Source organism: Chiloscyllium plagiosum, unplaced genomic scaffold, assembly GCF_037043375.1.
Source record: "Chiloscyllium plagiosum isolate Xiang-an unplaced genomic scaffold, Cpla_swu_hap1 HiC_scaffold_28, whole genome shotgun sequence".
NCBI classification, from domain to species: Eukaryota; Metazoa; Chordata; class Chondrichthyes; order Orectolobiformes; family Hemiscylliidae; genus Chiloscyllium; species Chiloscyllium plagiosum.
The window spans coordinates 3,684,817-3,697,852 of NW_028270166.1; the positions used below are offsets into that span (position 1 = coordinate 3,684,817).

Consider the following 13,036-nt stretch of genomic DNA (forward strand, 5'->3'; position numbering starts at 1 on the left):
CACACACAGTCAATGCTGGGACACGGTTCCCTGCTGTATATACAGACACACACACAGTCAACGCTGCGGCAAAGTCCCCTGTTTTATATACACACATACACAGTCAATGCTGTGACACAGTCCCCTGTCTTTTATATATATATATATATATATATATACACACACACAATGCTGTGACACATCCCCTATTTTATGTATATATACACACACACATACACAGTCAATGCTGGGACAGAGTCCCCTGTTTTACATATATATGCACACACACATACACAGTCAATGCTGGGACAGAGTCCCCTGTTTTACATATATATGCACACACACACGCAGTCAATGCTGAGACACAGTCCCTTGTTATATATACACACACAGTTGATGCTGAGACATAGTCCCTTGTTTTATATATACACACACACACAAATAGTCAATGCTGTGACACAGTCCCATGTTTTATATATATATACACACACACAGTCAATCTTGAGACACAGTCTCTTGTTATATATACACACACACATACACAGTCAATGCTGGGACAGAGTCCCCTGTTTTACATATATATACACACACACAGAGTCAATGCTGAGATACAGTCCCTTGTTATATATACACACACAGTTGATGCTGAGACACAGTCCCTTGTTTTATATATACACACACACACATACACACACAAATAGTCAATGCTGTGACACAGTCCCCTGTTTTATATATACACAGACACAGTCAATGCTGGGACACAGTCCTCTGTTATATGTATGCACACACACAGTCAATGATGAGACACAGTCCCTTACACACACACACCCACACACACGCACAGAGTCAATCTTGAGACACAGTCCCTTGTTATATATACAGAACACACAGTCAATGCTGAGACATAACCCCTTGTTATATACACACATACAGTCAATGCTGAGCCACAGTCCCTTGTTATATACATACACACAGTCAATGCTGAGACACAGTCCCTTGTTATATACACACACACACAGTCAATGCTGAGGCACTGTCTCTTGTTATATACACACACAGTCAATGCTGAGACACAGTTCCTTGTTATATACACACATATACAGTCAATGCTGGGACACAGTCCACTGTTTTATATATACAGACACAGTCTCTTGTTATATACACACACACAGAGCCAATGCTGAGACACAGTCCCTTGTTATATACACACACAGTCAATGCCGAGGCACAGTTCCTTGTTATATACACACAAACATAGTCAATGCTGCGACACAGTCCCCTGTTATATATATACACACACAGTCAATGCTGTGACACAGTCCCCTGTTTTATATATACACACACAGTCAATGCTGCGACACAGTCCCCTGTTATATATATACACACACAGTCAATGCTGCGACACAGTCCCCTGTTATATATACACACATAGTCAATGCTGCGACACAGTCCCCTGTTATATATATACACACACAGTCAATGCTGTGACACAGTCCCCTGTTTTATATATACACATACACAGTCAATGCTGGGACATAGTCCCCTGTTATATATACACACACACATTCAATGCTGCGACACAGTCCACTGTTTTAAAGACACACACACACAGTCAATGCTGAGACACAGTCCCTTGTTATATACACACACACAGTCAATCTTGAGACACAGTCCCTTGTTATATATAGACACACAGTCAATGCTGAGACACAATCCCTTGTTATATACACACACAGTCAATGCTGCAACACAGTCCCTATTTTATATATATATACACATACAGTCAATACTGTGACACAGACCCCTGTTTTATATATACACATACACAGTCAATGTGGGACACAGTCCCCTGTTTTATATATACAGACACACACACACAGTCAATGCTGTGACACAGTCCCCTGTTATATGTATGCACACACAGAGTGAATGCCGAGACGCAGTCCCTTGTTATATACACACACACACATACACACACAGTCAATCTTGAGATACAGTCCCTTGTTATATACACACACATACAGTCAATGCTGAGGCACAGTCTCTTGTTATATACACACACAGTCGATGCTGAGACACAGTCCCTTGTTATATACACACACAGTCAATGCTGAGACACAGTCCCTTGTTATATATACACACACAGTCGATGCTGAGATACAGTCCCTTGTTATATACACACACAGTTAATGCTGAGACACAGTCCCTTGTTATATACACACACAGTTAATGCTGAGACACAGTCCCTTGTTTTATATATACACACACACACAGCCAATGCTGGGACACAGACCCCTGTTTTATATATACACATATACATTCAATGCTGTGACATAGTCCCCTGTTTTATATACACACATACACAGTCAATGCTGGGACACAGTCCCCTGTTTTATATATACACACACACACAGTCAATGCTACAACACAGTCCACGCTTACATATTTGTGGGCGGCACGGTGGCACAGTGGTTAGCACTGCTGCCTTACAGCGCCAGAGACCCGGGTTCAATTCCCGCCTCAGGCGACTGACTGTGTGGAATTTGCACATCCTCCCCGTGTCTGCGTGGGTTTCCTCTGGGTGCTCCGGTTTCCTCCCACAGTCCAAAGATGTGCAGGTCAGGAGAATTGGCCATGCTAAATTGCCTGTAGTGTTAGGTAAGGGGTAGATGTAGGGGTATGGGTGGGTTGCGCTTCGACGAGTCGGTTTGGACTTGTTGGGCCGAAGGGCCTGTTTCCACACTGTAATCTAATATCTAACCTAATGTATGCACACACACAGTCAATGCTGAGACACAGTCCCTTGTTTTATATACACACACAGTCAATACTGAGACACAGTTCCTTGTTATACACACACACACATACACAGTCAACGCTGAGACACAGTCCCTTGTTATATACACACATGCACACACACAGTCGATGCTGACACAGAGATCCTTGTTATATAAACACAGACAGTCGATGCTGTGATACAGTCCCCAGTTTTATATATACACACACACACAGTCAATGCTGGGACACAGTCCCTCTTATATATATACACACATACAGTCAATGCTGTGACACAGTCCCTGTCTTTTATATATATATATATATATATACAGACACACAGTCAATGCAGCGACACAGTCCCCTGTGATATATACACACATACATAGTCAATGCTGCGACACAGTCCCTGTTATATATATATACACACACATACACAGTCAATGCTGGGACACAGTCCCCTGTTATATATACACACACACAGTCAATGCTGTGACACAGTCCCTTGTTATATACACACATACACAGTCAATGCTGCGACACAGTTCCCTGTTTTATATACACACACACACACAGTCAATGCTGTGACACTGTCCCATGTTTTAAATGTACACACATACACAGTCAATGCTGGGACTCAGTCCCCTGTTTTATATATATACACACACACACACAGTTAATGATGCGACACAGTCCCCGCTTACATATTTGTGGGCGGCACGGTGGCACAGTGGTTAGCACTGCTGCCTCACAGCGCCAGAGACCCGGGTTCAATTCCCGCCTCAGGCGACTGACTGTGTGGGGTTTGCACATTCTCCCTGTGTCTGTGTGGGTTTCCTCCGGGTGCTCCGGTTTCCTCCCACAGTCCAAAGATGTACAGGTCAGGTGAATTGGCCATGCTAAATTTCCGTAGTGTTAGGTAAGGGGTAAATGTAGGGGTATGGGTGGTTTGTGCTTCGGCGGGTCGGTGTGGACTTGTTGGGCTGAAGGGCCTGTTTCCACACTGTAATCTAATATCTAACCTAATATATGCACACACACAGTCAATGCTGAGACACAGTACCTTGTTTTATATACACACGCAGTCAATACTGAGACACAGTTCCTTGTTATACACACACACATACACAGTCAATGCTGAGACACAGTCCCTTGTTATATACACACACACACACAGTCGATGCTGAGACAGAGATCCTTGTTATATAAACACACACAGTCGATGCTGTGATACAGTCCCCAGTTTTATATATACACACACAGTCAATGCTGGGACACAGTCCCTCTTATATATACACACACACACAGTCAATGCTGTGACACAGTCCCTGTCTTATATATATACAGACACACAGTCAATGCAGTGACACAGTCCCCTGTGATATATACACATATACATAGTCAATACTGCGACACAGTCCCCTGTTTTATATATATATATATACACACACACACAGAGTCAATGCTGTGACACAGTCCCCTGTTTTATATATACACATACACAGTCAATGCTGGGACACAGTCCCCTGTTATATATACACACACACAGTCAATGCTGTGACACAGTCCCCTGTTACATATATGCACACACACAGTCAATGCTGAGACACAGTCCCTTGTTTTATATACACACACACAGTCAATGCTGAGACACAGTCCCTTGTTATATATTTATACACACAGTCGATGTTGAGACACTGTCCCTTGTTATATACACACACACAGTCAATGCTGAGACACAGCCCCTTGTTATATACACGTACATACACACAGTCAATGCTGGGACACAGTCCCCTGTTTTATATATACACACATACACAGTCAATGCTGGGACACAGTCCCCTGTTTTATATATACACACATACACAGTCAATGCTGGGACACAGTCCTCTGTTTTAAAGACACACAAACACTCACAGCTTTGGGACACATTGCACTAATGTAGCCTTGTGGTTGTTTACTGTTTGAAACAGTTACCACGGATGCTCCATTTGACGTCCAGGTGAATCGGGTTGGTGATCTGGAGGACCAGCTCAGTGTCCGTTGGAGCTCCCCGCCTGCATTGAGAGACTTCCTCTTTCAGGCCAAGTATCAGATCCGTTATCGTGTGGAGGACAGCACTGAGTGGAAGGTAAAAGGGGCTGGGCCACTGTGCAGGGGTGGGATAACAAAATGAAGGCACATAGTTTTTGATTGTCTATTAGGGAGGGGAAATTCAGCCAAAATTCCAGATCACCATCTCTGTCCTGGAACCTCTCTTGATATGTGTACACAAAAGTATGCCTGTGACCGTATAGATGTGTATGCATACAGCTATGCTTACAGATTGAAGAATTAGAATTAGAAGCCCTACTGTGTGGAAACAGGCCCTTCGGCCCAACAAGTCCACACTGACCTTCCAAAGTGTATCTCACCCAGACCCATTCCCCTACATTTAGCCCTGAATCATGTACCTAACCTACACATCCCTGAACACTATGGGCAATTTAGCATGACTAATTCACCCATCCTGCACATCTTTGGACTGTGGGAGGAAGCCAGAGCACCCGGATGAAACTCACGCAGATGCGGAGAGAATTGCAGACTCCACACAGTTGCCCGAGGTTGGAATCAAACCAGGTCCCTGGTGCTGTGAGGCAGCAGTGCTAACCACTGAGCTACCGTGCCACCCTGTGTTGTATGTGTTGTCATATATACGTGTTTCTGAGTATATGTGTGGCCATGTACACACCTAAGTAATTAGCTGTGTGTTGTACATGTACCTTATTCAAGGTTAGGTTGAACTGAACTGTGATGGCTCCTATGGTCCAACCTCCTGCTGCTGCTGAGTGCCCAGAGCTGCAGACAAACACTGATTGAAATAGCAGCAGGGAAAGCTCTGCAAATCCAAGCAGGGGCAAGAGGACAGTATTGATGAAGTCCTGGGTCAGCACTGCAGGTTTCACTCAATATGCACAGAAATGAGGTTACAGCTGATCTGTATCCTAGCTGTTTACACATCCTGGGACGATATCCATTAGCTTCCTCACCCATCAATAACCCAACTGTCTGAAATTTCCACCTGCCCTTGAGCTTCAACAGGTTAATGGGGTGGAGCTCCAGGTTTCGGGTCCTTTTTGTGTGAGACAATAGACAATAGGTGCAGGAGTAGGCCATTCTGCCCTTCGAGCCAGCACCACCATTCAATATGATCATGGCTGATCATCCTTAATCAGTATCCTGTTCCTGCCTTATCTCCATAACCCTTGATTCCACAATCCTTGAGAGCTCTATCCAACTCTTTCTTAAATGAATCCAGAGACTGGGCCTCCACTGCCCTCCGGGGCAGAGCATTCCACACAGCCACCACTCTCTGAGTGAAGAAGTTTCTCCTCATCTCTGTCCTAAAAGGTGAAGAAGTTCTCTGTGACAACACCCCACTTTGCATTGTCTATCCTTGTCCCTTGTATTTTGTTCTCCCTTTTAATGATGAGACTAACATTTGTTGCTCGTCTGTAATTGCCCTTGGACTGAGTGGCTTGCAGTTAAGAACTAACCTTGTTGCTGTGGGGCTGGAGTCACATTCTCCCCTTAAAGGGCATTAATGAACGAGATGGGTTTTTACAACAACTGTTGATAGTTCATATGGTCACCGTCACTGGCAGTAGCTTTGAATTCCAACTGCATTTAAATTCCCCCTCTGCTACGCTGGGATTTGAATCCAATATCTCCAAAGAAACAGCCTGCATCTCTGCATAACTAGCTAAGTGCTACACTACCATTACCGCACATCTGCTCTGGGTTCTATCACCCGGAGAAAAATATCTCTATTGACCCTTTCAGTTCCTTCAGCCATCTTAAACATGTTAATTAGATCACCCCGTAGTCTTCCAAACATGACAGGTGAGTAAAACCATTAGATATAGATGCAGAATGAGGACATTTGGCCCATTCAGTCTGCTCCATTGCTGATACCTTTTCCCTGCCTTCTCCCTATAACCTTTGATTCCCTTCCTAATCAAGAAGCTCCCTGCCCACATAATGTAAGCCACTCTCTGCCACTTTCTGACTGCAGGTTGTGGATGACATTGGAAACCAGACCCTGTGCCGGCTGGCAGGGCTGCGACCGGGCACTGTGTATTTTGTCCAGGTGCGTTGTAACCCTGTTGGCATTTACGGTTCAAGGAAAGCTGGGATTTGGAGTGAATGGAGCATCCCCACAGCTGCCTCCACCCCCCGGAATGGTGACTATTTCTTTGCACTTTCCATTTTCTGAATATGATAAAAAATCAAAAATGCAGGGACCCAAATCCACAGCACAGAGCGGTCCCAAATTCAACAATAGGCAGGCAAACCAGAGAGGGGGTAACAATGCAATAGGGTAGAAGGGTTACAGTGGATCAACTGCTGAAGCTTGGTTCAAGGATATTAAAGGGGCAATGTAGAGATTTAACTCCATATCTAACAAAATGCTGTACCTGTCCTGGGAGTATTTGATGAAGACACAATAGAAAGAGCTTTACTTCAAGTTTAAAATAGTAAAGGGAGCTTTCCTCTGTATCTAATCCCATACTGTACCTGTCTTAGGAGTGTTTGATGAAGACAGCATAGAGGAAGATTTATTTCAAGTTTAAAATAGTAAAGGGAGCTTTCCTCTGTATCTAACCCCATGTTGTCCTTGTCCTGGGGTGTTTAATGGGGACAGTGTCGAGAAAGCATGTGCTTTACCTGTGTTGATGTGAACAGTGTAGAGGAAGCTTTTCTTTTAGTTGGAAGAGTAGAGTGTGGTTTACTGTGTATCAAACCCCATACCATCCTCATCATGAGAGTATTTGATGGGAACAGTGTCAAGGAAGCTTTATGTTCAGTTTAAAAGAGGGAGTTTAGTCTGTATTTAACCTGTTGCTATACTTGTGGTGGGAGTGTACGATAGGGACCGTGTAGAGAGAGCTTTATGTTTGAAAAAGCAGGGGAGGCGTTACTTTCCCTTTACTCTCAGCTTGAAAGGATAGAGGAAGGTTAGAGGTTTACTTATCTAATCCTGTGCTGCTCCTGCCCTGGGAGTGTTCGATGGAGGCAGTGTCTAGGGAGCTTCACTTTCAGTTTAAAAGAGTAGATGGATCTTTACTCTGTATCTAACATGATCAAAGGCAGTGTAAACAGACAGGATAGTGAGTTGTTTGGGTTTCAATGGTGTGGTGGAAGCATTGATTTTCAGTATGTTGTCTTTTCACAATGAGCTAATTAGCAAGGCTCCCCCGGTGTCTTGGCAGAGAGATCCGGTGGTACGTGCTACCAGAAGAGTGGGGAGAGCAGCTCCAATCTGCGGCGTGAGCTCAAGCAGTTTTTTGGCTGGGTTAAGAAACATGCCTACGGCTGCGCTGCTCTGAACATCAAACTATACGACCAATGGCGTGTTTGGCTGCAGAAATCGCACAAGACACGGAACCAGGTACACACATAACTGACAGACTCTGGCTAGTGTCCTTGCAGAACAGGCAAACACTGCAATGGTTTGCATTTGCATAGTGCCTTTTAAAATATTGGAGTGTTGTCAACAATAATGTACCTCTCTGGAACTGTAGTCATGGTTGGAACATCGGAAACATGTTTACCAATTTGTACAAACCAAGATCCCACCGATTGTAATGTGTCAAAAGATGAGATAGTCATATAATTTTCTTAATATTAGTTGAGGGATAAATATTGACTAGGAGACAACTCATCTGTGGAATAGTTCCCAGCAGAGCTCTCACATCCACCCAAAACATCAGACTGGCATTGCTTTAATAAAGACAGTAGCTTTGACAGTACAGCACGCCCTTTGTACTGCACTGGGAATGTTCAGCTTAGATTATAGGCCTCTGGGATGGGCCACAAACCCAATGCCCATTAAGCACATGTTGAGCAGTTATGGAGCATCACAATCAGGTGCAGAGTGGTGCTAAAGTTGGGCCCTGCAGGGATAGGTGGGTGTTCACCTACTTTCAAGCCTTTGGGCTCCAGTGAAGAAAGAAAACAGCAGATTATAAACGGTCACCTCTGCTGCCTCCACTTTCACCAACACGAATCCTCTCTTGTTCTCAGCCATCATTGACTCTTCCGCCCTTTCTCTTCTCCCAGAACCAAGAAGTCGCCGTTTTCATTGGACTGCAGGAAGGTGAGTCAGATTAAGCTGGTAAGTGAGTGATTACTATAACAAATCAGTTAAGAGAGAGTGAGCACAACACTGTTGAGAGAAATCAGAGATAACGTTTCAGGTTCAGTGACACTTCCTCGGAACCTAATATTTCCCGCAGGCCAATGCTCTTTCCCATAGCTCAGCAAATATTTCTCCAAATCCCCTTTGAAAATGACGATTGAATATGCTTCCTCTAGGGCAGCATGTTCCAGATTTACTTGCTGAATAGAAATAGTTCTCCCATACCTCCCTAATTCCTGCTGTTCTTTTGCAAATTCTCTTAAACCTGCACTCCCTCTAGTTACTGACCTTCTTCTCTCTGAAATGAATTCTGTTTTATTTATTCTACTTGAACCCTTCATGATTTTGAACACATCCATTAAATCACATTTTAAACTTCTTCAATCCAGAAACATTGAAAATAGGAGCAGGAGATTATTCAGCCCATCAAGCTCTCTCTGCCATTCAACATGATCCTTTGTCTCAACATCACAATTCTGCACTCACCCCATAACGCTTGACACCCAATTTCTTCTCATCAATCCACGAACCTTTCCTCCTGACCCTTAGAAAGGGATAAATAATACTCCTGTCTTCAGTCATAGAACAGAATCCCTACAGCGTGGAAGCAGGCCATTCGGCCCACTGAGTCTAGATTGACTGTCCGAAGAGCATCCTGCCCAGATCCACACCCCCCACCCCATCCCTGTAATCCTAAATTTCCCATGGCCAATCCACCTAACCTACACATCCTTGGATACTATGGACAACTTAGCATGGCCAATCCACCAAACCTCCACATCCCTTGACACTATGGGCAACTTAGCATGGCCAATCCACACAACCTGCACATCCCCTGGACACGTATGAGCAACTTAGCATGGCCAATCCACCTAACCTACACATCCTGCTGGAAGCTAGAACACTCAGCAGAAACCCACGTAGACAAAGGGAAAATGTCTGTGTGGAGTTTGCATGATCATCCGAGGGTGGAATCAAACCCAGGTTCCCGGTGCTGTGAAGCAGTAGGGCTAATCACTGAGCCACCTTGCCGCCCAATTTCCTCCTCTCCATTCAAACTCCCACCTAGTTTTATGTCATCAGCATACTCCGAGATTATACTTGATTCCCTCATCCAAGTTATTAACATTGTGAATAGCTGGAACCCAATGCTTGCAGCAATTTTCCTACAACTGCTATCAGGCATTCAAGTTGGAAATTTCTGTTTCTATTTGCCCCCTTTTTTAAGTAGAGGAGTTACATTCGCTATGCTAAAACCTGCCAGAATCTACAGGATTTTGGAAGATGACAAACAATACATCCACAATTTCCATGGCCCCTTCTTTCATACCCTGGCATGCAGATTGTCAGGCGCTAGGGATTTATTGGCTCTCAGTCCTATTAATTTGTTTACTTTTTTGCCAAATACTGATTTCCTTCAACTCCTCCTTCTGAAATGATCCTAGCATTTCTATTTAGGTCTTCTTTTGTGAAGACTGAAAAAGTCATTGTTTAATTGTTAAAAATCACACAACACCAGGTTATAGTCCAACAGGTTTAATTGGAAGCACACTAGCTTTCGGAGCGTCGCTCCTTCATCAGGTGATAGTGGAGGGCTCAATCCTAACACAGAATTTATAGCAAAAATTTACAGTGTGATGTAACTGAAATTATACATTGAAAAATTGATTGTCTGTTAAGCCTTTCATCTGTTAGAATACCATGATAGTTTTACTTCTTTCATGTGATAATCACAAAACCTTTTTTTAAAAGTTGCATTCTCAGGTTAGCTGTTAACAATGGGTGATAAGGCAACTTTTTCACGCAGAGGGTGGTACGTGTATGGAATGAGCTGCCAGAATAAGTGGTGGAGGCTGGTACAATTGCAACATTTAAGATGCATTTGGATAGGTAAATGAATAGAAAAGGTTTGGAGGGATATGGGCCGGGTCCTGGCTGGTGGGACTAGATTGGACTGGGATATCTGATCGGCATGGACGGGTTGGACCGAAGGGTCTATTTCCATGCTGTATATCTTTATGAATTATGAATATGTTGATGGTGTTAGCCCCCTGTGTTCTCTGTCTATGCCATGATGTTTAGATTGATTCTAATCTAAAAAGTGAGATAACGGAGTTTTACATAAATTCATGCAGGTTTTGAGCTCCGAGTTCTACATGAATGCATGCAGTTTTTGAGCAAAGTACAATGTAACCCTGCAAGTACAAATTCAACCTTCAAAATATATGTGTGCATGTGGGTGTGTGTCTGTCTGGGTTGGGGGTTGTGAGTGTGAGAAAGTGTGTGTGCGTGTGTAGTGAGTGCAGAGTGTCTTAAGTCTGTGAGGGGGTGCACGTATGTGTGTCTGTAAGGGTGTGTGGGTGTCTGTGTGCGCGTCTGTGTATATGGGTGTCCGTGTGTATAGGAGTGCCTGTGTGTGTGTGTGTGTGTGTATAGCAGTATCTGTGCGTGTGTATAGTGCAATGGTGGTCACCTGTAATGTGACATGAACCCAAGGTCCCGGTTGAGGCCCTCCCTATGAGTACCGAACTTAGCTATCAGCCTCTGCTCGGCCACTTTTCGCTGCTGCCTGTCCCGAAGTCCGCCTTGGAGGATGGTCACCCGAAGGTCTGAGGTCGAATGTCCTGGACCGCTGAAGTGTTCCCAACTGGGAAGGAACCCTCCTGTCTATTGATTGTTGTGATTTTTAACTTTGTACACCCTTGTCCAACACCGGCATCTCCAAATCATTGTTTAATTGTTTTGCCATTTCCTTGTTATTCATAATTAATTCTCTCACTTCAGGCTGTAAGGGGTCTACATTGGTCTTCACTCATTTTTTTAAAAACTCATAAAAGCAAACCCTTCAGTGTTTCTATGTTCCTTGCAGGTTTACTCTCATACTTCTATTTTTCTTCTTAATCATCCTAATGTCTCCTTTGAATTCTAAACTGTTCCCAGTTCTCAGGCTTGCTATCTTTTCTAGCAACTTTATACAACTCTTCATTGGAACAAACACTATCTTTATTTTGTTAACCGTGATTGGGCCACATTCCCAGCCTCTCCAGTTTACAAAGTTAACTGCCCCCTGAAGCAATCCTGGATGCAAGTCAGTTGTATTAAAGAAACCAATCCAAGCAGACTTTTAATGAACAGACATTAAAGAAATAAGAAAAACATGTTGTTGACGTCCTCTTACATTTTCTAAAATAAAAACAGGAAGTGCTGGAGAAACTCAGCAGCATCTTGGAGAGTTAACTTTTCACGTCCAATATGATTCTTCTGCCGATATATTTTCTATGTGTTGCTCACACCCCTGCCCTGGAGATTAATTTTGAATGTTGGAGCCTATAGAGTTATCCTGGAGACTTAACAACCATTCAGGATGTCAATAATAGGATTTTCAGTGTCTCGCTGTCTTTGTCTGTGGTTTTATTTATTGCTCTGTATATCTTGCTGTCTTTATTCACTTAGCTCTTTGTGAACCATATTTCTCTACTTCTATTTCAGATTCTCCAGGCCGGTAACTCCAGAGATTCTTCTTCAAAAGGACAGATCCCTTTTGGGGGAGGATTGGTCTTTGATCCAACATGAATGTGTGAAGCACCAGCAGCCATCCCAACCCTTCATTCTCATTGTTAGTCACAGAGCAGTTACAAACACTCCCATATGTGTATTCATTCATTAAAGAAAGATATACAAGCTGATTTAGTGACAGCAAGTGTTGAGACACTGAGAGTTCACTTCAGAAATCTATAATCAAATCCATTACTGGGGTTGGAGGCCATTCCTCTAACTAATGGTCAACATTTCATATTTAACAATCTTGTCTTTCAGTTGTGTTTTCAGAGCCTTTAGCACTCATGTCTATTTCTTGTTCCTAACATCCCCTTTGTGTAGTTTGGTGTTCATTTTTGTTTTATAAAATTTCTTGTGAAGTCTGTTCTTTAAGTAAAGTGTTGTTAAATAGTCCAAAATCTCAGCACGATAGAGTACTTAAAGTTCTGAGGAAAATCCGCCCAGTACGGGAACTATGTCTTTGCATGTGAATGCAAAAAGCGACTGAACCAAAATATTTGGGATTGATCATTTGTTTACTTTCTAATAAACCATTTTAATATT

At 43.3% G+C, this 13,036-nt stretch overlaps 1 protein-coding gene across 4 annotated transcripts in view; it reads left to right on the forward strand.

Annotated features, from left to right (window-relative positions):
• The window catches only part of crlf1b (cytokine receptor-like factor 1b), a 56,261-nt gene extending 43,225 nt beyond the window's left edge, over nt 1-13,036 (forward strand). Inside the window, exons 5-9 of one of the 4 annotated variants that reach the window (XM_087975895.1) lie at nt 4,728-4,885; nt 6,809-6,977; nt 8,007-8,185; nt 8,821-8,893; nt 12,425-13,036. In XM_087975895.1, the coding sequence (XP_087832021.1) occupies nt 4,728-4,885; nt 6,809-6,977; nt 8,007-8,185; nt 8,821-8,893; nt 12,425-12,441 (596 nt within the window). In that variant the 3' untranslated portion in view covers nt 12,442-13,036. Of the gene's footprint in view, nt 1-4,727; nt 4,886-6,808; nt 6,978-8,006; nt 8,186-8,820; nt 8,912-12,424 lie in introns of all 4 variants that reach the window. The other 3 variants (XM_087975896.1, XM_087975898.1, XM_087975897.1) reach the window with 3 other exon arrangements.